Here is a 24610-nt window from a genome sequence, read left to right as displayed (position 1 = left end):
TAAATCTGCTCCTGCCTGCAAGGATGAGCTCCTCAGGCCTGCTGCTTAAACATCCTTGATATCTCTCAGTGCTGTTAATGCTGCTCAGTGGTCCCAGGCCAGTGTTTACATCATTGTTTTCCTTGCGATTGTAGCGTATCTTAGGAAATCCTACATCCACTCCCCATGTTACTGTAATACTAGCGTGAGGCAGTTCAGATTCTTGGTTTTGCACAGCTGCCTTTCTTTGACATCATCTGGTTGATCTGTACTTTGGTTTCCCTGACTGTTCAATAGGAGTTAAGGATGAAATAGTGCATGAGAACTGATATGGTTTGGCTGTGTCCCCACCCAAATCTCATCTTGAATTGTAGCCCCCGTAATTCCCACATGTTGTGGAAGGGACCTGGTGGGAGATAATCGAATCACAGGGGTGGTTTCCCCCCATACTGTTCTCGTGGTAGTGATTAAGTGTCATGAGATCTGAGGGTTTTATAAGGAGTTTCCCCTTTCGCTTGGCTCTCATTCTCCTGCCACCATGTAAGATGTGACTTGCTCCTCCTTGCCTTCCGCCATGATTGTGAGGCCTCCCCGGCCATGTGGAACTGCGAGTCCATTAAACCTCTTTCCTTTATAATTACCTTTATTAGCAGTGTGAGAACAGACTAATACAAGGTCATTTGTTGTGTGTTTTCTAAACTTAAAAAAAAATCATGTTTGTGTAACCCTTTAAGAGGAACTCTTCCTTAGCAACTCAATAGGGGGAATGGGTCAAAGTAGAACCTACCCTCATAGGAGAACACAGGGAGGGCTCTGGCCACTGAGCCTTGAAACATCTCCTAGAAACCCTGGGACCTGGGAGGAGAGGCTAAAAACAACCACAGATGTGGGGCAGAGCAGGAGAAGCCTGCAGCCCAGGGACCCAGCCACTGTAAGGCTGCTCATTCACTCTTTAAACCTTGTTTCCCTCGTCTGAAGCAGGAGCGAGTTTGGGTTAGTTGAATACTCTCCACTCATTGCAATAGGTCTGAGTGTTTCACCAACTGGTTGAAAATTCATAACTTAAGAATAGTTCTTTATTGGTAGCTTCAGCCTGGAGGAATGCTAGACAGTTGTTGATTTGTGCTTTTCTTATAGGTGATCCTTAAAAGTCTGTTGATATAAAGAGGATGGCAGAGAGTTTGGCATGTTACCCTGTGTGTGCAGTTGAGGGGTGTGTGTGTGTGTGTGTGTGTGTGTGTGTATGCATGCGCGTGCAGCCTGCTGGCAGTTTGCCTCTTACCTCCCATCTCTGCTCTGCAGCCAGAGTGACTGATTGAAGTGTGAGCTGGACCAGCCTCTCTCTTGCTTAAATCCCTCTTAGGTTTCCCCCGTTGGAGCACAGACCAAAGCTGTGCTCATCTCCCTCATGCTTCAGGCTCCTCCCAGACGCCTCATCCGTCCCTGTCCTCCGTGGGCTTTTCACAGCCTTAACTGTCTAATGAATTGTGCTGACTGCTGTGTGGAGACTGTCTCTCCTGGTGGATTGTATGCTCTGCAAGCCCCGGGGCTTCCTGTCCCCCTGGCACCTGCAGAGAGTCTGACTACTGAGTGGAATGTAGTGCAAATCTGTGGAATAAACATTTGCATAACTAGTGTGCATTTGTGGAATGGAGCAGTCAGCCCCTCACTCCGGGCGAGGGCTGCCAAGCACTGAAACCGCCATGCCCTCAGCGGGGTTTCCTCAGAGCCCAGAATGTTTCTCTGCCAGGTGCTGGGCTGGGATGGTTCTTGCAGGATCCTATTGGAGCTTCCCAACAACCCCACCAGGGCAGCTTCTGTTGTCCCCATTTTCCAGGAGGGAAATAAGGCCCAGAGATGTGGAGTGGCTTATTCTCAGCCACGCAGCTGAGTCAGAGCTCAGGCCCAGCTGACTCAAGTCTTGTTCAGTCTTTAAAAAAAAAAAAAATCACTTATTTAGAATGAGGAAATAAATCTCAACAAATTATCCTTATTTATTGTTTAGAGATGGGGTCTCAGTCTGTCACCATGGCTGGGGTGCAGTGACGCAGTCACGTCTCACTGCAGCCTCTGCCTCCTGGGATCGGGCAGTCCTTCCACTTCAGCCTCATGAGTAGTTGGGACTATAGGAGCATGCCACCACACCCAGCTACTTTTTAAATATTCTGTAGAGATGGGGTCTCCCTGTGTTGCCCAGACTGGCCTTAGACTCCTGGGCCCAAGCGATCTTCGTGCCTTGGCCTCCTGAATTACTGGGATTACAAGCATGAGCCACCATGCCCAGCCTTACAAATTATCATTGTTAAAGAGCTGATACGTACCACAAATACCACAGAATCCAGACAAACATCATAGTTTAATTAATTAACCATCAGGCACACTTCTCTGATCCCTTTTCTCCTACATTTTTAAGCTACATACTCTGATAGCCTGTTTAGAAGGCAGTACTGTTACATCATTTTCTGTACAGAGAGTAGAAAGATAATTCAGTCGTTGTTCCAGCATGGTGGAACAAAAACTTTCTAGCATTCTGCTTGAAATTTTGAAAGCAATTATATCAAAGAATTTTGCAGTGAACACATGTATACCTACCACTTAGAGTCTACCATTAACATTTTGCTGTACTTTATCATCTGTTTTTTTATCCATCCATCTATGCATGCATCCATCCAGCCATTCATTCATTTGTCCATCATTTTATCTTTTTTGGGATGCATTTCATAGTAAATTGCAGATGTTGGTATATGTTTCTTCCAAAATACTTCAGTATGCACACAGAACTTTACCATCGTCCCAGAATGTCCCTTTATGCCATTTCCTGGCGTTTCCCACTCCACCCTCCCTGAAGCATTCACCGTTCTGATTTTCTTTCCACCATAGACATGGTAGTTTCTTTCTTTTGATTTAAAATTGTGTGATTGTTATGTTGATTTTTTGAAAGGTTAACAAGTCATGTACATGGTAAAAATGTATAAGGCCTAAAGTTTTACAGATAGGAATAAATCCTCCTCTCTCCTCTGATATTTGCTTCTCAGTGCCTTCCCTCAAAGGCACCCATGGCGAGCAGGTTCTTATGTGTCTTTATAGAAATGGTTCATGCATATAGACATGTGTGTCTCCCAACACGCTACTACTTCATGAGGTTAGTAGCTCACCTGACACGTTGTTTTGTGTCTAGCTTTTGTAATTTGACATTGTATCTTAGAGATCTCCTCCTCCTTAGAGGAGATGCCTGCTGCTCTTTTCGTAGCTGCACAGCCTGGCTGTGAGTGTGCTGTATTTTATATAACCATTTCATTCCTTGTTTCCAGGCTTTTATGACCCTAAGTGGTGTTGCAACAAATGTCTCTGTATCCTTGTCTCTGTGCTTATGTTGTCCATCACTCTTTATTTCTTGGAAAGAAAGTAGATGTCCATTCTTAGTGAATTAGTAAGTTCGATCATGTCCCCATGCCCTTTGCCTCCCACCCGTTCCCTGCTCCAGCCATTCATCCATCCATCTGTCCATTTTTACATCTGCCTGTCTGTCTATCCAATGGGAACATTCACTGAGCAATCATATGTGCTTGCCTACCACGTTGGACTCTGAGAATATTGTGCTCGACACCCTCATTAACTTTTGGGAAAAACAAACGTGTCAAAAACGAATTCACAGAAGTGTGATAGTCTATGTTTGTGTGAGGATTCAGGGCTGCCCAGAGGATAAAATAAAAACCCTTTAAACCTCTTATTTGCCAAGTTTTTACTCCTAGCAAAGAATCCGTGACCTCAGCTGTTTTTAAAAACCACAGAGAACAAAAACAACAACAACAAAAACCACAGAGATATGATGCCTCTAGTTGTATGTTTGTAAAACAAATGAAAAAACTAACAGAGAACCCTGAAAGTGCTCCAGAACTGGGCTGGCTTTGTCCTGAAGGCGTGGATAGCCCAGGCTGACTTTATGATCAGATCATCAGGCCTGAGCCTGTTGCTTGGGTCGACCAACCAAGCTGAGAGACAGAACCATGCCATTTCACATTCTGTTCCTTATTAAAAGATGAGATGAGAAAACAAGTGAATTGGTGGGATGGAAAACAGTTGTCATTTTTTGGCAGTAAAAAGGGAGAGCTAATTGCATAAGGGCAGACTATTTGAAAATAGGGATGAGTGAGAAAGTGACTCTGGCAAACAAATTATGGCTGCCATTTCATGATTGGAACAAAGATTTGCTGCCTCCGTAGCATCTTTCTTGTTGCTTTTCTTTGGAGCAATGAATCTGAGAACCTGGTAATTCGAAGAAAGGAAATAAGATTCTCTTTCTTTGGTTCTTTTTTTGTCTCCAAACTAACTTATCCTTCCCGTGCATCAAGATTTTGAATTTGCTACAAAGCAGTCTAAAAATCTGTTGGCATTTCAGGGTGGAAACATAGTGTATCTTATGATTAATTAATTAATTAATTCAGTGTGTTAATTCGGTGCCTACATGTGCTGGGTTCTTGGCCAGGCTGCAGTGTGTCATGGTGAACAGGTGGGTGTGGTAAGCAGGTATAGAGCTCTCTGAGCTCACAAGGAGGGTTCCAATCCACAGATAACCAGAGTGGAGTCATTACAAGCTGAGGAATGTGAACCGTAGAGGGTTGCATTGGAGACGCTGTTTAGTTCTGGTGGTCTGGGAAGGTTCCTCCTAGGAATTCATATTTTGGCTGAGTCTTAGATGAGAAGAGCTAGCCTTACAGAGAGGCAGAGGAAGGGGAGAAGGGAGCAGTAGCTTACAATAATACTTGCTTCACAGATTGTTTGAAGATTAACTGTGAGACCATGAAGTCCTTGGCACATAGTAATTGTTCAGCACATGCTGGCCTCTCCCCTTACCTTTGTTGATTTTTTCTAATAGGGTAATCAGAGGCTGGTTTTCCTGAGTTAGGCAAGGAAGAAACCAAGGTTTACGGAAGCCAAATGACTTCTCAAACCATCAGAGGAAGCCCAGGATTAGAACTCAAAACATGTGCATTTCCATCTGTTCCTGAGAGCTTAGGTACTTGGCTCAGAGTCTGGAGGCTGACCTGTGTACCCAGAGATGGAAAAGGACCTGGGACTTCCTAGGGGCAAAGCCTCCTAAGTCATCCTGCAGCAGCAACAGCAAAATAAAATCAGAAAACCCGCAAGCTTTAAGGAGGCTCAAGGTTTTAGACCCAGTTGTACATCTGTATATGTCTACTCTGGAGCTATTGAGTCCTTTCAGACTTTCTTCACCCATCAGACGTCCATTTACCAGCTAAGACTCTTGAGTATGAATTTGGGTTACTTCATCTTCTGGGCATCCCAGAGGCAGGATGCGAAGAACAGAGACTTTGTAGTGGGAGGCAGTATAGCTTAGTGGTTAGAAGAGCAGGCTCTGGAGCCGAACCACCTGTGTTTGAACTCCACCTATGCTACTTACTAGCCAAATTGACCTTGGGCAAGTTACTTTTATGGATTATATATCGCTGTATGTGAAACCACCCCAAAACTTAATGGCTTTTATAAAAAACATGGCTATTTTGTTATCTCTCATGATTCTGTGGGCTGACTGGGCTCAGCTGGGTGGTTCTTCTACATCATGTCGTGTCAACTAGGGCTTGACTGAGCTGGACATCCAAGATGGTGCTCTCATTTATCTGGCAGTTGGTGCTGTCTGCTCACTGGGACTTCAGATGGGATTACTGATCAGAGTACCTCATGTGGCTTCTCCACCTGGAGAAAGCCTGACCACCTGAAGGCACTGAGGCTGAGTGAGAGGCTGCTGAGTAGACTAAGAGATTTGGTTTGGGCTCCTGACATCTTTACTTCCTCTGTGTTTATTCACAATGATCTCTCTTGTCTTTGCCCATGAAATCAGAAGCACAACTCTGCCCACCCGCTGTGGAACAGCTTTGTGAAGTGGGCAGGCTTTGATGATACTGGGTGGTGGTGGTGTCATGCTTGAACACCCCTCAGGACTAGAAGTGAGGGTAGCTGCAATGACAGAAGGGTTCCCTGTTCATCTTTACCACCCCCTTACCTGGACCCTTATTCTGCCAGTGGGAGGGGGTGTAATTTTTTTTCTATGGCTTTGGCCAATTGGCTTATTTTCTTTTTCTCTCCCTCTTCTGTCTTTACTTTTTGTTTAAATAAACATTTATTCAGGACATAGTGGATACTTTTCATTCTTTTTGGCAGAACCTCTAGTGTCTTCCCAGGTTTGAGGACTTGCCAGTCAAAATGGCAGGGTGGGCCTGTGTCAGAGTTCCACGCTGGCACTGGGGTCAGAGTTTCACGACTGGGGAGAAGAGACCTGTTGTCTCTGGCCTGTCCCTGCTCCCCACCTCCCCCAAACGACCCAGGAAATCCTGAGTCAGGGGAGATGATGGAAACTTCTTTGCTGATGCAGCCCAGAAGTGGATTCCCCATTGGTCTCATCTACCACTTCACATCCTTGTGTGTACAGCACTGAGGGTGTTTGCTCCGGCATGATTCAGGAATCCTGGCTGCTCTGTTGCTCTAGTAATGGGCTTTGCCTTTCCTTGCACCTGAAGACTGCCCCGTGAGTGCCCAGACCACAGGCAGAGGGTGAGCTGCCTTCTCTGCAGGGTCAGGGAGAGGCGAATAGAGATAGCCATGTTGCTGATGGCTGGTTTGTGCCCCATATTGAGGGTGAACTAAAGAGAAATCTGCATCCCAGGTATGTGTTCTCCAAGATTCCCCAGACTTCAGACAAACAGGGGATGTTTGTGGCCAGTATCAGTAGAAAGTTGATTTTTCTTACAAAATAATCTCTGCTCCACACTCTTTAATGCCAGAATATAAAATAGAATCAGCTCTCTAAAGGGCTGCTGTCAAGTCTAGCTAATATCTGGCTCCATTCTTGAAAGATAGCAAGAAAAGACAAAATTTGATGTTGAGTAAGCTCGGCCTTTAATTATCATCATGCATTTGCTACAGTGCCTGGCCTTGTTATCAAATTATGTTCCACGGAGGTTAGAAAGGTCCCAAATTCTTTTTCTAAGCAGCCTCCCTGGTACTCATGTAGACACACAAAATCTCCGGGTTTACTAATCCCTATAATGCCACGTAATTAGAAGAAAAGCCTCTAAGTCAGAAGGATTGAACAACTCCTGGGTACTCATATCCCCTGTTCAAAATGTTCCCTGAAAATCACCACCCCTCAGGGGAAACTTACCTACCCAAAAAATACCTTGTTCCACTTTTCAATAATTGTAGAGTAATGTCTGTCCTTAAAAAATCTGCCTTGTCTTTCACCTTGGTCCTTTTGGTTGCCTTCTGCCTGTGCTCTGTGGGGTAGATACAGCCAGATGTTCTTGTGATTGAGGTTCCTGGGTGCAAACTCTGTTCACTTCCAGTTGGAAATGACACTGCATCTAAAGGCGGTGGCAATTGTGTGTAGCAGTGGAGCTGGTGTCCTGATGGCCTATGAGTCCTCCTCTGGTCTCCTCACTTCATCCCCATAGCATGCCAAGAAGAGCCTTTCCCAGCCTCAGTGCTGAGGGGGAAACCTGGAGAAGAGGAGTGGCCAAGAGCTGCCCTACAGTGTCTGCCAGAGAAGGTGCTGGTGTCCTCCACATGGATGAAAAGGGGAGAATGGGTGTTGTCTAGAAGGAGATGTGGCCTTAGAACCCTTTCTTTGCCCTTTTCCATCCGTGATGCAGAACTGTTTGGAAGGCACCATCTCTGCCACCTTGCTTTCTGGATTTGAGTGAAATGCATGGAGTGGGATGAAGTGGAAAAGGTATTTGATTACTTAATAATGTGATACACACTTAAATTGATGTATAATGTATCTGCTTATGGTTATGCAGTTAATACATCTTCATTGTAGAAAGTACAGAAAAGTTCAAAATAGAAAATACAAATTCTCTTAATTTTTATTTTTTATTTTTTTGAAACAGGGTCATGCTCTGTCACCCAGGTTAGGTCACTGTAGCCTTGAACTCCGGGACTCAAGTGATGTGCCCACATCAGCCTCTCGAGTAGGTGGGACTACAGGCTTGTGCCACCATGCCTGGCTAATGTTTTTTTTCCATTATTTTTAGGAGAGACAAGGTCTTGTTATGTTGCCCAGGCTGGTCTTGAACTCCTGGGCTCAAGCGATCTGCCCACCTCGGCCTCCCAAAATGCTGGAATTACAGGCTCGAGCCACTTCACCCAGCCTCCACTGCTGATTTAAGGAGAGCCTTCTAATGTGTTCTTTATTTCTTCTTGAAGCCTTCAACACTACTTCAATCTTACTTTCTTTTTTCACCTTTTTAGCTGACTTTTCCTGTTTACTGAGGGTTTATAGCAGAAAAGCTTTGAAGTTGGACAGATCAATTTCCTAGATTTGTGACCTTGGGCAAGTTTTACAGCCTCCCTGAGCCTCGGTTTCCTTATCTGTAAAGTGAGGAGAATTATACCTGTCCTCAAGTTCACTGTGAAGCTTGCTGGGGATTGTGGGTAGTGTGGAAACCCTGAGAGGTAAAAGGTATAAATTCAGTGTTCTCTTTTTTCCCTTCACTACCCCTCACCCTTCTCTCTTCCACTTGTTCTCTTAGTCTTGATCCTCCTTCTTAAAATTCTAGCCAATTTAGTTTCTAGCAGATCAAAAAAAGAAGCTCATTTCCTGGGTATGAGAAAAATATCAACATTTATTGAACATCTACCACTACTGGGCATTTTGCTGTCTGCTTTACATAATAATTGCAATCCTTGTGACAGTTATGAGAATCAGTTTCCTATCTGAGGGGGAGCTGAGGGTGGGTAGCTTACTGGGGGTCACGTGCACCTTTGAATGCCTGCTTGCCTCACCTCCACAGTGTGTGGTCAGGACCCCTAAGCAGTACTGGTGGCAGGGTCCACCATGCTACACAGTTCAGTTTCTCTCCCCTAGTCATCATCTCATGTGGTCCTTCTGAGTCAGAAGGAGAAGCCATATTCTGCTGCCTCAAATTGCTCGTACATTATGACGGAAAAGGATGGAGCCCTTGTGGGGGTGACATTGGCCTTTCGTGTTTGCCTACTGGGTGTGTCTGTGTGTGTGATGTCCATCATGGTAACAGTGGATATTTTTTCCATTGCACATCTGATAACTTGCATCTCGGATCCTAATTAGGCCTTTATCGCTCCAAAATTACATGCTCTTACCTGCCTGTGATTATCTCAATAGGATTAACAGTCCCTCGCCCGTAAAGATAATTGAGATCTCTCACGGCGGCATATTTTTATTGCTGCAGCATCCTCTGCAGCCATCCCTCCACACAATGTCTTACCGTTTTCCAGTGAGTGCTTTTTCACTTCATTCTGAACAGGAAATGTTCAGGGATCTCTGAGACGCAGAATTCTTCTGTGATTATGCAAACCACGGTAACCGTTATGCATCTTTTCTCCCCTCTTCCCCTTCTCCTGATGGTAGGTGCCTGGAGATTTGAGTCAAACGTCCGAAGACCAGAGTTTGTCGGATTTTGAAATGTAAGTCCACAGCCTGTGCTCACAAGGGGTCCTTTAGAAACTGGCCTCTGTTGTTGGCTTCTGTCCCAGAAGACCACAGGGGGAAACAGAAATCACTGTTGAGACCCACACAAGGTTGCTGCGGTTCTTGTAGAGCTAGTAGGAGTCGTTCTCCTGCAGCCTCAGTCTCGCCCTCAGATGTGTTTTTTCTCCCCCTTGGGTATTTAAAAACATTTTTATTTTTTGGCTGACATTTAGAAGTTGGAAGCTATCACATAAAAATACAAATTTCCTTTGTTTTCTTTAAAAATGAGACGCTTGTCCCTGTGAGGCCACAGTCTGCTGGAGCTAAGTAAAAGCTATCCCCTTTGCACAGGGCATGTGCTGTCCAATTGACCACAGTCCCCGCTCTTTGCTGTTGCCTGGAAGTGACCGACTTCACTCATTTTATGATCTGTGTGGCCCCTGGGTTATTGGAAACAACAGTAGTCCATGCCTTGGTCGGATTTTTGATTGGATTAGATTCTGTTTGGTGCCTCTGCTGAGCCACCCCTAGGGAGAGGTTAGTTGGTCATCAGACTACCTTTTTTTTTTTTTTTTTTTTTTGAGATGGAATCTCTGTCGCCCAGGCTGGAGTGCAGTGGCACGTTCTCGGCTCATTGCACCCTCCACCTGCCGGGTTCAAGTGATTCTCCTGCCTCAGCCTTCCAAGTAGCTGGGATTACAGTCACATACCACCATGCCTGGCTAATTTTTGTATTTTTTACTAGAGACAGGGTTTCATCCTGTTGACCAGGCTGGTCTCGAACTCCTGACCTCAGGTGATCCACCCACCTCGGCCTCCCAAAGTGCTGGGATTACAGGCAAGAGCCACCGCACCCAGCCGATTTTTGTTCAGGATTTCTTGGGCTTTGGACAAATAGATCCCTTAGGCTGGTAAAGGAAATGGGATAAGTTCTCTCCTCTCTCATTCAGCTCTGGTGAGTTTAAGGTTCAGCACCCCTTGGGTAGAAAAGCCCAGGAAAAGCCCCTTCTAGAGCAGGCAGGGCTGGGCCTTGGAAAGAGCATTTCTTCAGAGCCAGGCTGGCCTGCGTTGAATCTCAGGCATCAGTCCAAACATTGACCTCACTGGGCCTCACTTTCCTAATTTGTGAGGCGAAGGTCATGATGCGAAGAACCTTGCAGGGCTTGTGGTGGCGATGAGTGAGATTATGAAAGGCATGAGGGCATCACGGGGCTACTCGTGTTGGGGCAGCTGCTGGGGTCGGGGGTGGAGGTGGCTGTTAGGCTGATAGGGTGGAGAGGCTGAGGTGGGTGAGAGGTGAAGGATGGAAATCAAAGGTGAATTTGCCTGCCGTGGGCTTGTGGGCAGGGGGAGCACAGCGTGAAGAGGCTCCTGGAACGGCAGAGTCCAGTGGAGGGCAGCTGTGGGAAGCAACTGGGAAGACAGGAGAGAGCCACAGAGGGGAGTTCCAGACACGAGGCTGGAAGCACTCATTATCAAAGCAAGAATTCACCCAGGTTCTGCTGCAGGCTGGTGTCCGGGCAGGTCCCGAATAGAGGGGATGAATTAGCCATGGTCCCTGCCCTCAAGTGGTCTCTGCCTGATCCAGGCCACATTGTCTCTCCCGAGAGATTTGAACCTCCCCCAGCCAATTTACTCATGTACACTAAAGCCAGAGAGAATAATGGCACCATTCCCCTCTCAGCATGGAGACTGAAATCCTTCGTGGAGCTTACGAAGAAGGCCCTCACTCACCTCTGGCTTTGTTCCCAGCCTTTCCCACTCCTCTCCCTGAACCAGTCATCCTGGCAGTTCCGCTCCTCTAACCCACTTGGTCTTCTCCCTTTAGGATTATTACTCTACCCACTTAAACCACTTGTACACAGCATCACCTCTGTGCTGGACACTATTCTAACTCACTCAGTCCCTACAACAGCCTTCAGAGATGGGTGTCTCCTCGCAGATGATGAAATTGAGCCGGGTTTCAAAGCCAGGCAGTGCTGGTCTAGACTCAGTGCTCTTCACAAATGCTCATTTCCCTGCCTGAAGCACCTTTCTCATCCCCAACTTCCCTTCCCCAACTTGGCTAACTCTAAATATCCCTTAAAACCTGGCCCAAACATTGCTTCTTCAGAGAAGCCTTCTCTGGTGTCCCAGACCAAAGCAGGCCCTGGAAGTCACTCTCCTTAGATCCAGTGTTCCTTTGTGGCACTTACAATAATAGTAAATAATTTATCTGTAACAACTATTGGCATATATACACCCGACAACAAAGCTTCAGAACATATGATGTAAAAAATCAACAGAAATGAAAGGAGAAACAAACAGCTCTACAGTAAGACTTGACTTCAGTACCTCACTTTTATTTATTTATTTATTTATTTATTTATTTATTTATTTATTTAGAGACGGAGTCTCACTCTGTCGCCCAGGCTGGAGTGCCGTGGCACTATCTCGGCTCACTGCAAGCTCCGCCTCCTGGGTTCATGCCATTCTCCTGCCTCAGCCTCCCGAGTAGCTGGGATTACAGGTGCCTGCCACCACGCCTGGCTATGTTTTTTTTTTTGTGTGTGTAGTTTTTAGTAGAGACGGGGTTTCAGCATGTTAGCCAGGATGGTCTCAATCTCCTGACCTTGTGCTCTGCCTACCTTGGCCTCCCAAAGTGTTGAGATTACAGGCGTGAGCCACAGAGCCTGGCCTCAGTACCCCACTTTTAATAATGGATAGGATAACTAGACAGAAGATCAGTAAGGGGATAGACGATTTGAACAACATGAGAAACCAATTAGGTTTAATAGGCTTATATAGAACATTCCCCAAACAACAGCAGAATGCACATTCTTCTCAAGTGCATGTAACTTTCCAGGAAAGACCATATGTTAGGCCACAAAACCAGTCTCAATAAATTTTTAAAAATTGAAATGATCCAAAGTATCTTCCTTGACCACAAAAGAGTAAAAAAAAAAAAAAAAAAAAATTTTTTTTTTTTTTTTTTTTTTTGAGATTGAGTCTCACTCTGTTGCCCAGGCTGGAGTGCAGTAGTGTGATCTCGGCTCACTGCAACCTCCGGCTCTGGGTTCAAGCGATTCTCCTGCCTCAGCCTCCCAAGTAGCTGGGACTACAGGCACGTGCCACCATGTCCAGCTAATTTTTGTATTTTTAGTAGAGACAGGGTTTCAACATTTTGACCAGGCTGGTCTCGAGCTCCTGACCTCAGATGATCCGCCTGCCTCAGCCTCCCAAAGTGCTGGGATTACAGGTGTGAGCCCCTGCACCCAGCTCACAAGAGAGTGAATTTTATGGAGATTTGTCTCTCTTATGTTAAAATTGAATGCTCCAGAAGAAAGGGCTCTGTCTGCTTCTTTTATTGCTCTATCTCCAGTACCCAGAGTAGTAGATTCTCAATAAATACTTGTTTAATGAGTGAGTGAAGGAACAAAAGGATGAGCAAATGAACTAACACCTAGGAGGGAGATGGTCATGTAAACAGTCAATTCTGATACAGTGTGGTCAACGCGCTGAAAGAGAGAACCATCTAACCCAGGCTGGGGTAACCTCGCTCTAACCCTGGGAGGTTGCCCAGTCCTCACCAATCCAGAAAAGTTAATAAAAACCAGAGTGCTAGTTATGTTTCTGCCTTGTAGCCTAACAGAAATGAAAGGAATACAATTTCAGGGACCTTTCCAGGAGGAAAGTGATCAGATACACAAACCAGTTTTGATGGCTCAGAATTGCAATGTACAGATTGCATTGAGCCCTGGGGAGGTGATCAATAGGGTTTAATTTACCCCTCAAAGGAGGTCAGCTCCTCAGCTCAGAGATGAGAAGAAATGCTATTTCTGGAGAGATCCATTACCTGAAGGGTTATTTTCACTGTGAAAATGAAATGGTCTTTACTCTAGAGGTTGTGAGAACATTTGAGTCGTGGAATCTTCCATCACCGGTGTCTCAAATTGTGTTACAAGCCCAGAAGGCTGGCGAGTTTTTATGAGTTGCTCTTCAGAGAGAAGGAGAGCTCAGGAGAAAGCGTTTAGCCCTGGAACAGCTCTAATTATAGGCGAAGGCTGGGACCTTACAGCCCTTCCAGAATGGTGCAGCACCGTTTTGATAATTATTACAATTGATCTTGAAGTTTCAGGGACAGTCAGCTTATTAGCTCTGTGTAATTTGGATCCAGCCAGGTACAAATGTGATAGTGACTTAAATAAGTTAAGTTTAAAGTCATCACATAAGACAGAACAATCACATAACCAAAATGTCTCTTAAACATGCCTCAAATAGCCCATGTGGGGTGAGAAATAAATGATTTTACCATAGGTAAAAGCATGGAGCTGTGCATGGTAGGTGTTCAGTAAATTATTTTGCATTTGAATTTAAACCTTGGTGTATTGGACCCATATACACAGTGTTTTTGGAAAAGTTGAAAGAGAGGTATTTGTACCCATCAGCCTGGTTCTCTAACTTGTCATTTTCTCTTGTCCCTCCCTCCTCCCATCCTAAACAGCTGTCGCCCTTGTTGCCATGAGTGTTGGTCTCCTGAGCTCGTTTGTGGAGTCTGATCTTAAAATGGGCTCAGGGTCAGGGTCTAAAGTCAGCTCAGTGAGGAGGCAGCGTGACTGCTGGGTGCTCCAGAAATGCTGGGCATTGCTGTGTGTGACCTCCTGTGATCGCGTCCTTGGGGCTTCCAGTTATTATCCTCATTTTCACATGTGGAGACTGAGGTTCAGATAGATTATGGGCGAGATCACTCCATAAGAACTAAAGGGAGCTCTTTCACATTCCAGAGTACAGATTGTGTGTGTGTGTGTGTGTGTGTGTGTGTGTGTGTGTGTATGGAGAAAGAGAGACAGGCTGAGTGATGACTTAAACTTGTCCTTTAGCTTGCCATCAGGTGTGATGTAAGTTGTCATAAATTGCTTGTGCATAATACCTCTTAGAGGAGAAAATTGTCTCCTTTCCTCTTTTTTATTTTTTATATTTTTGTAAGTTAAAATGTCCAATGTTGGTCTCTCTCTCTTTTGGTTAGATCAAACCGGGCGCTGATCAACGTCTGGATCCCCTCAGTGTTTCTCCGGGGCAAAGCAGCAAATGCATTCCATGTGTATCAGGTGAGTGCCTGGTTTTCAGGTAGACATCACAGCCGGGTGGAAAGACGCCCATTTGTCATGCTGTGGTGCTTTTTGCCTCTTGGTGGTGGGGCGCTGTGATTAGGAGGCTATGGCCTTCCAAACACCCACATCTTAACTGCCTGGAGGCCTTGCCGAAAAAGTCTGTGGCTTTCAGTTGGGCAGGGGGATACAGTGGGCCTCTTCGTGCCAGTCAGGGTCTTAGTGTGGCTGCTGTGGAATCTCAGCTCAGACTGCATGAGCAGAAACGGAGATGTGTGTTGGCTTGTTTTGCAACTGAAATGTCCAGTGGTAGGTCGGGCCTTGGGCACGTCTGGACCTGCCGTCAGGACCCTGCTGCCATCTCCTGTGTCTGCTGCTTGGTGACCCTCTCAGGCAAGCTGTCTGTGGGTTGACAGGATGACTCCAGCAGCACCAGGTTCTCAGCCCATCTGGATGGGCAGGTCTCACTGGTCTGTCCTGGATCTTGAGCCTCTTCCTGAACCTTGAGGTTGGGTGATGGACTCTGTGACTGGCCTGATTTCAGCTCATGTGACCACCACTGGCCCCAGGGTGGGCGTTTACCTCACCTGACCACATGTCTGGGAGTGGGGAAAGGAGATTCCCCAAATGAGAGCCAGAGAATTCTTTCCAAAAGAAGGGGCAACGGATACTTGATAAGCAGGACCTGTAGACATCGCCTCTGCTTCCTTGGGGTAGTGATAGCCGCACCTAGGTGGGCACTGAGTGTCTGGGGGCAGCGAGATGTGTCTCTGCTTAGGAGGTGATTTTTCCCAATCAAGGGGACTCCACTTCTCCGTCTCTTCTCTGATTTTCTGAAGCTTCTTTTAGCCCTGCCCACATCTCGTCTGCATGTCTGTCTTCCTTCTCCTCCTCTCTCTTACCACGGACTCTGATTTCCAGGCTTTTGTGCGCCCTTGTTCTGGGACTGCTTTGTTCTCAGTGCTGAGTCCCAGCTGCTTCCTGCTTCTCCTGACTGTGCTAAAATAATTGTCATTAGGTTTTGTTTTATTTCCCATGAGCTCTCTGCAAACCCTTGGATTTTGTTGCCATTTTTCTTAGTGAGAAATTGACTTATTGAAGAAATTTTCTTGGCTATTAAGATATTTTTCCCCAAAGAGTGAGTGGGGTGTTGAAGAAAGGACACTGAACTTGAAGGGGGAATCCCTGGTTTAAATCCTGTGACCTTAGATGAGTCTTAGTTTCTTCAGCTGTAAAATGGAGACAGTAATCTATCTTGTAAAACTGTTTTGAGATTAGAAATACCTGGCCTGCAGTAGATACTCTATTCATTTCTCACCTTCCCAAATGACCGCTGTGCTTGGTCTCAGGTCTAAGCATAATATGCACATCTTAGTGGAAATCTTAGGGACAGATGAGCTAGAGTTTGGCATGAGAAGGTTGTTTTAGTTGACACGTTCAGCTGGGCAACAGTCATAGGAGAATCTTGAGTGTTCATGTTGTTCCCAGCTCCGGTTTACAGAGAGAATTAGATATTATGGATTTTCTTTTTTTTTTTTTTTTTTTTTTTTTTTGAGACGGAGTCTTGCTTTGTTGCCCAGGCTGGAGTGCAGTGGCGCAGTCTCGGCTCACTGCAAGCTCCGCCTCCCGGGTTCACGCCAGTCTCCTGCCTCAGCCTCTCCGAGTAGCTGGGACTACAGGCGCCCACCATCACGCCCGGCTAATTTTTTGTATTTTTAGTAGAGAGGGGGTTTCACCGTGGTCTCGATCTCCTGACCTCGTGATCCGCCCGCCTCGGCCTCCCCAAGTGCTGGGATTACAAGCGTGAGCCATCGCGCCCGGCCAATATTATGGATTTTCAAAAATCCTCTTCTCTTTCTTTCTCCTTTTATTCTCCCCAAACCCAACTCTCTTATTTGACCCTTCAAATTCTGCTTTGTGGTCTTCAGAGAGCTGGAAGGTGCAGCCTGGAGGATGAAAAAAGTACAGCAGACAGCTTTATTTTAGAGCAAAATTAAAACATGTTATCACTTGAGAGGTTTCCTTGACCTTTCAGTTTTGACTTTCCCCCCCACTCACCCCATGAAGCAGTTTGGCAGTTTTTAGCTCCTGAAAGTCAGCTATGAAATGAGACGGACCTTAGCAAATACGCCGTTGCCTGGGAGATTGTTTCCACAGTGGCCACCGTGGCAGTGAAGCCACTGTCTCCCCGTCCTTCACTGTGTGAAGCTCTCATGGGCTCAGCCCTGCTTCCAGCCAGCCCCAGGCCTGGCCACTCCATATCACTGGGAGCAACTTCACTCCAGGCCTTTGGCCTTCTGCAGCCTTCCCTGATGCTGGGGTGTGTGAAGTGGTGTGTCTTGCATGCAATTATTTTTCTCTTTTTAGCAAATGGTGCTTCTGATTGGTGCCTGCAGAGCAAAATCAGAGCATGTGTTTGGAAGCGTTTTAGAAAGCCTTTATTGCCATGTTTTTACTTTATATAAATGATATTGCATAGAAGGTGACTCATTTAAAATACTGGTACTGTTGAAGAGTACTTATTTTAGAATTAGAAAAGTATGCTGGCCAAGCGTGGTGGCTCATGCCTGTAATCCCAGCACTTTGGGAGGCCGAGGCGGTCGGATCACCTGAGATCAGTAGTTTGAGACCAGCCTGGCCAACATAGTGAAACCACATCTCTACTAAAAATAGAAAATTAGCCGAGTGTGGTGGTGGGTGCCTGTAATCCCAGCTACTTGGGAGGTTGAGGCAGGAGAATCGCTTGAACCCAGGAGGCAGAGATTGCAGTGAGCCGAGATCACGCCATTGCACTCCAGACTGAGTGACAAGAATGAGACTCTGCCTCAAAAAAAAAAAAAAAAGTATGCTATTTAATTCCACAAAAGATGTGAAATAATTTCTAGAGAAACATCTAAAAAAGAATGATAAAAGAGTGGTTAAAAAAATACGTCAGGGTCAGTGAAAATGTAAACTAAGAGTTTAAAAGGAAAAAGCGGAAAGCATATATATGTGTCATGAGATTCTACACAGTTGCTCTCATTGATTTATGAATTTACTGTGGGCTTCCTGGCAGCCATTGTGAAAGGGAAATGTGGTTATTTGGATAATTCTGTTGCTAATGATAAGAAAATAGGTTAATTCTTTAAAAGAAGCTCTAAAAGAAATTTCCACACAGGATTCAAGATTAAACAATAAAAAAGGATAGAGTAGACAGTCCCCATCTGCATTCCCGTGACAGCCACTGTCTGGTTTTGTAAGATTTCCCTTGAAGGAAACCAAGGGCATAACCCCAAAGTGAACATAAATTCAGCTGGAGAGCCGAGACATGCAGCTTTCTCAGCAGAGTGGTGCCCCCCGGTACTAGAGCTGTGCTGTCCGTACCAGAGCTCCTAGCCATGTGTGGCTGTTGAGATTTATATTAATTAAAATGGCTCACGCCTATAATCCCAGCATTTTGGGAGGCCGCTCCTATAATCCCAGCACTTTGGGAGGCCGAGATGGGCGGATCACTTGAGGTCAGGAGTTCGAGACCAGCCTGGCCAACGTGGTGAAACCCCATCTCTACTAAAAATACAAAAATTAGCTGTGCGTGGTGGTGCATGCCTGTAATCCCAGCTACTTGGGAGGCTGAGACAGGACAATCGCTTGAACCTGGGAGGTGGAGGTTGCAGTGAGCTGAGATAGTGCCAGTACACTCAAGCCTGGGCAACAGAGCGAGACTCTGTCTCAAAAATAAAGAAAGAAAACGAAAGATTCGGCTCCTCAGTTGCACCACATTTCACATGCTGGGCAGCCACACGTGGCTGGTGGCTCCTGTTCTGGACAGCACAGATCTGGAACATTTACCCCGCAACACAGAGGTCTGCAGGGCGGCTGCCTTGGAACAAGCTCTCCCAGCGTGTGGGATGGCAAGATGGTGTCGTATGTGCCAAGTCAGGATTTAGAAGGACCACACTGGCCATGAAAGGCCACTTCCTGCAGGGAGAAGGGCCCCGCTTTTCAGCTCTTCATGGCTTCCAGCTCCTTGGAAGAGAAAGTCTCTGTGTCACTCTCTTTCCTTTCATGTCCCTCTGATCTTTCTTCTTAGGAAAAACAGCAAGGCTGGGGTCAATGCCTTTGGCAGGCGACAGGCTTGAGGTTAAATAGATTGTTTTTTTTTTATTATTCATTTTTATATTTGCCTCCTAGTTATGACACAGAATTCTATTTTTCCATTTACCATGGTGATGTACAGTCCCCCTTTAAAATATATTTTAGGTAAAAAGGAAATGAGTCAGCTTAAAGAAAGCTACTAAATAAACAATCGTGAAAACAGTCCAAAGATTAGCATGGTGCTCTATGAATGATTGATATTCGGGTAACACTCTAAAGGAACAGATAGACTGTGATTAACAAAAACCAGTCTAATAATTAGTAGCCACCTCTCACTGGTTTGTGTGTTGTGTGATAGCTCATTCAATCCTTGTAGCCATCCCGTGGGGTAAGAAACTCTTACCCCTTCTCAAAGGCACAGAGAAGCATCTCGTTTACTGACATGTTTTTCAGCCCCCAAAGCAGTCTCTGACAAGGTCCCGGTCTTTAGAGATTCTGTGTTACTGAAGGAGGGCTGCATCAAGCTCTTTAAAAATCCTAAAAGCAGCTGTGCATGATGGCATGTGCCTGTAGTCCCAGCAACTCCAGAGGCTGAGATAGGAGAATTGCTTGAGCCCGGGAGTTTGAGCCTGCAGGAAGCTATGATTGCATCTGTGAATAGCCCCTGTATTTCAGCCTGCGCAACACAGTGAGACCCTGTCTCTCCAAAAGAATGTAAAAATTAACCGGGCATGGTGGTGCATACCTATAGTCCCAGGTATTGGGGAGGCTGAGGCAGGAGGATTGCCTGAGCCCAGGAGTTTGAGACTGCACTGAGCTGTTATAATGCCACTGCCACTCCGGCCTGGGTGGCAGAACAGGACCCTTCTCAGAAAAAAAAAAAAAAAAAAAAAAAAATTCTAGAAGCAGCTGGGACAGTCTCCCTCATTCCAAAAGGCAAGGCCCAGCTCAACGAAGATCTCACCTGCATGGGCAGCCACCTGCACCCCTGAGATGGTAGGCTAAGGGCAGGCCTGCAGCCAAGCCAGGACTTTTCCATAGCACCTCTCTGGGTCCACTGTGGTGTACACATCATCCAGCAAGCCCTCCACATCCAAGAGCCAGCCTGAGATGGTTTGCTTTGGAAAGTTGTCAGAGCAGGTGCTGGTTCACAATAACTTCTCTGGCCGTCCAGTATCTCAGGACATCTTGTTTGAGCAATGTCAGGGTCCCAGAACCTGCCTCGGGGTGGCTGCTTGAAAATGTCCTCCGGCCAGGCACAGTGGCTCATGCCTATAATCCCAGCACTTCGGGAAGCCAAGGCGGGTGGATCACCTGAGGTCAGGAGTTCAAGACCAGCCTGGTCAACATGGTGAAACCCCATCTGTACTAAAAATACAAAATTTAGCTGGGCTTGGTGGCACACGCTGTAATCCTAGCCACTCGAGAGGCTGAGGCAGGAGAATCACTTGAACCTGGGAGGCGGAGGTTGCAGTGAGCCAAGATTGCGCCATTGCACTCCAACCTGGGGGACAAGAGCAAAACTTCTCAAAGAAAATAAAATGTCATCCTACATGCCAAAGACATTAAGGTAATTCCCCTGCTGTGTGCAGTCACAGAGCCCCCACTGCTTGTATTGTGGAAAAATCTGGAATTATATTTGGCACAGAGGATTCTAGCAAGAAGTGCTGTACATTGCCAAGGTTGAATGCAAATTATTGAAAAAGGTTTGTGTTCCTGTGTCCTGAGAGGGAGCTGAGGTGTGTTCTGCCACTAAAAATAAGAAATGGTGGCATTTGACTACTTTTCAGGACAAAGTAATATCTGGAGAGTTCCTGATTTTAAGTTTTTCATCCGCGAGTACTTCTTACACATTAGGCTGTGCTGATGCATGGCTGCTGGCAGGCACTAGCCAGAGACAAAGTGATTAAGGAGTGTCAAATAAAATGGAAAACAAAACTAAAGTCAACCCAGTACCTTGTTTTGCTGAGTTTTTCTCTTTCTCTTTCTCTGTTAACACACATTTTGGTTTGATTTTTCTGGCACTTCCATATGACAGAGTTAAATTTGTTGTTAATTGATTTCTAGTTTATACCTTTGCAGATGTTTGATTTTATTCCCCAAATCCCCTGACTTCCAAACAGGTTTGAGATTCACTGTCTTTCTTTTTTTTTTTTTGAGATGGAGTCTCACTTTGTTGCCCAGGCTGGAGTGTAGTGGCACAATCTCAGTTCACTGCAAGCTCCACCTCCCGGGTTCACGCCATTCTCCTGCCTCAGCCTCCCGAGTAGCTGGGACTGCAGGTGCTGCCACCACGCCTGGCTAGTTTTTTTGTATTTTTAGTAGAGACAGTGTTTCACTGTGTTAGCCAGGATGGTCTCGATGAGATTCACTGTCTTAATATCCCACTGAAGTGTCTCTAAAGGTATGTTAGGCCTTAAAAAAGCTCACCTGCTTTGTTTTCTTCAACTGTTACAGCCACCAGATTAGTATGAAGTAATACATCAGTGTGCTTACCTGAGATCTTAGGTCTTTCCCTTTGAAAAATACCTTCAGCGTAAGTACATTTGGAATCAGTCTTCCATGTGGGATAAATTTCAGCCTTTGCGTCTAGCCACCACAAATGCTGGCTGTTGTGCAATATTTCATTTGCGCAACAGAACCGATTAGATCTCCTTTGTAAAGTGGGTTGCTTTGTTTCAGCAAAGCGTTTTTTTGTTGTTGTTTTGTCTTTTTTTTTGAAAGGGAGTCTCGCTCTGTCGCCCAGGCTGGAGTGCAGTAGCGTGATCTCGGTTCACTGCAAGCTCCGCCTCCCGGGTTCAAGCGATTCTCCTGCCTCAGCCTCCTGAGTAGCTGGGAGTACAGGCGCCCATCACCACGCCTGGCTGATTTTTTGTAGTTTTAGTAGAGACAGGGTTTCTCTGTGTTAGCCAGGGTGGTCTCGATCTTCTGACCTCGTGATCCGCCCACGTCGGCCTCCCAAAGTGCTGAGATTACAGGCGTGAGCCACCGCGCCAGGCCGCATTTTTTTCTTCTAGAATAAGCTCTGTGTCCTAGAGGCCACAGGGTGTTGTCTTGGGCTGAGGAATGATGGTGTCCCAGGAAAACTTGTTCAGTATCTGAACTCTTCCCATCCCCCATCCTGCAAAACAAAATCACGTAGCCTGAGCGGTTATTATTATTACTTTGTTGGAGACAGGGTCTCGCTTTGTCACCCAGGCTGGAGTGCGGTGGCACAATCATGGCTCATTTCAGCCTTGAACTTCCAGGCTCAAGCAATCCTCCTTCCTGCCTCAGCTTCCTAAGTATCTGGAACTGTAGGCATGTACCACAATGCCCATATTTTTGAAGAGACAGGGTCTCACTGTGCTGCCCAGGCTGGTCTGTAACTCCTGGCCTCAAGTGATCTTCCCACTTGGGCCTCCCACAGTGCTGGGATTACAGGTGCAAGCCACTGTGCCTGGCCTCTGGGGACTTTTAAAGGTTTAATCCAGCTAAGCATATTTATATATGTAATGCAGGGAAAGTGTATTATTTTTCTATTAATAATAGATTACAGCGTCTTGGCAGCCTGCATGAGCTTCAGGTGGTTTGGAGGATGGTGATGTTTTTGGACTTCAGGCTTTGCGTTTCTCAGCTCTTCCTTTTCATCCTCTCTCAAGATAGCTTACCCCTTGGGCCCTCAAGTTCTCTTTTACCCACAGCTCTGTCTTTATGCTTGCTTCCTGTGTAGCTATGCAGATAGGGAAGAATTCATTAAGTAGAGAAAGATGAAATGGTTGGACCGAGTACAGAAATGGGAACTGCAGCTGCAGTGATGTGGGCTCTGAGAAGCCTCTGCCTTAGCAGATACCATTCCAAATTTAGGGGAGAGAAGGACCCGTTCTAAGGCTGAAGCATTTCTCTCTTGCTCACACCTGGTCCTTCCTGTCACACCTGTTGTATACCAGGTAGACAGGAGAGCCGGCTGTGGACTGAGGTAGCCGTTTGCTGTTTGATTTGTGAGTTTCATCCCAGCCAGCGTGGGCTCCTGTGCTGCAGGCCAAGCCAGACCAGGGGAGCACTTGCGCTTGTTCTTGCCATCTCCCTCCTTGAGAACTTTCCACGCCGGCATTCTGAGGATCACAGCACATGAACCCCCAGCAGTTCCTGGAATGCTTAGGGCTCCCAGGAAAGCCTGATGTAGGTGAAAGCAGAAAGCCAAAGGCAAAATGCTTTCCCCTTCCTGCTGGACATATATGTCACTGCTGTCCTGTCACTGCTTTATCTTTCCAAATAGGAAGTATTTTTAAAATTTCCCTTCCAGTATAAAGCCTTTATTCATCCCAAAGCTGTTGATCAAGGGTCTGCTATATGCCCAGCATGTGCCAAACCTGCAGAACCAGTGGGAGCCAAACTTGACATTGAGCTGACCTTCAGCAGTCTGACTAGTTTAGCAAGAAGGCAGGCTGTGTGGGGTACTCTGCAGAGAAAGGAACAAGGAGGAGGGACGGGACACCACTCACCTTGCAGCGTGGATGTGACCATGTGTCACGACATATGAAATGCTTGGCCCGTAGCTACTCTGTGAATATTACCTTTGTGATCTAATAACCATTTGACTTGTGATAAGCAATTAAACCTGGAAGGAAATGTAAAAAGATTTTCCGCTTGTTGAATCGAATGTCTCTGGGCGTGTCCCCATGTTCAAAAAAACTGTAAGGAGCATTTGCTTCACCAAGAGCTTTACAAGGGCTGCAGAGAGCAAGATAGTATTTTTCTAAGGTATTGGCACCTGTTGGGGAGACAGGATCTCCCCGAAAGCAACCGAAGTTCAAGGGTGGCTACATGAGGCTTTGCGGGAGAGCCGGCCATTGGGTAGGCTGCCCCAGCCTCTGCTGCAGGCTGTTTAATGCACATTGCTGCTTAATTCTTTCAGCAACCTATGGGGTAGGCACTGTTTTCATGATCCCCATCTTATAGCTGAAGCAGCTGTGACTCTGGGTTGAATAACTCCCTCTGGGTCACGCACAAGATCCTGCCTTATGCCTCTGTCTGCTCCATGTTGCTCCTCACCCAACCACCAAGGCGTGCTCTTCATGAATTTGTCTCAGTGAAATGAACCTGTTTCCATAACATGTTACCTGCGAGGAATTCTGCCACTCTCTCATTGACCCGTCACTCATTGTCACAGCTGCCATGGGCAGCTGATATTGGTGACAAGGTAATATTTTGACGCGGGAGAGAGCGCTGAAAATATGAGACTGTGGAATTGATGGGTTCCTGGGAATGTGAGAAGTCTGTTAAGGTGGAGACCTTTTCAGCCTCATATGCATAAAGTCTTTGCATATTAGGCTTTGAAGAAAACTTAGAGTTCACATGTGTGTGTGCATACGTGTGCATGTGTTTTTTGTGTGTGTTTTGAAAGTACATTCAGGTTTATAATTTTTTACTTGGAAAGCTAAAGACATGGGCTTTGTAAATAGTCTGTAGGTAGAGGTGGACACACCCTCTTGGCAGGTGAACTGTCCGAGTTTTTATATTTACTTTTTATATGAGAAAATCAAAAGAGGTGTTTTGCACTAGATCATAGTCTCAGTAGCAAACAAAGTAGAGGAATTGGTGACACTTTCTGGCCACTCGTGTTTCTGCTGTGTTTCAGGGCTGCCTGGCTCTCTCTCCCTTTCCTAACGCCTTCTGCGCCCAGAAGTGACCCATCTGGGGGGCTGCCCGACGGGCTGGGGAGGTTAGAGCATGCTGTCACGTTTGCTCATCATGGAGATTGGCAGCTTTTGTTTTGTTGTGTTTCTGTTCTGTGGCTACAGTTGTCACTGAGTATTTGGTTTTGGTTGGGAAGGGAGTGTTGGGCCTGGGCAAGGTTCATCTCATTAGCTAAGTTCTAATGGAGAAGGGGAATGTGAAATAATCATTACAAGTGTGGGGAATGTCTCAAAACGGGAGATAAAAACAGTGAAGGGCATAGCCAGGTCTCTCTTGCTGATGTGGCAGTGGGATCCCCTAACTGCAGGCAGAATACCTTAGCATT

The 24610-nt window shown here is 46.1% G+C and overlaps 1 protein-coding gene across 1 annotated transcript in view; it reads left to right on the top strand.

Moving 5' to 3' along the window:
• Window positions 1-24610, top strand: part of SNX29 (sorting nexin 29) — a 575039-nt gene that overhangs the window by 401796 nt on the left and 148633 nt on the right. The window contains exons 17-18 of the mRNA XM_030797722.1: window positions 9386-9441; window positions 14451-14532. Of these exons, the coding sequence (XP_030653582.1) occupies window positions 9386-9441; window positions 14451-14532 (138 nt within the window). The remainder of the gene's footprint in view (window positions 1-9385; window positions 9442-14450; window positions 14533-24610) is intronic.

Source organism: Nomascus leucogenys, chromosome 18, assembly GCF_006542625.1.
Source record: "Nomascus leucogenys isolate Asia chromosome 18, Asia_NLE_v1, whole genome shotgun sequence".
Lineage (NCBI taxonomy): Eukaryota > Metazoa > Chordata > Mammalia > Primates > Hylobatidae > Nomascus > Nomascus leucogenys.
This window is presented reverse-complemented; position numbering and strand designations above follow the sequence as displayed.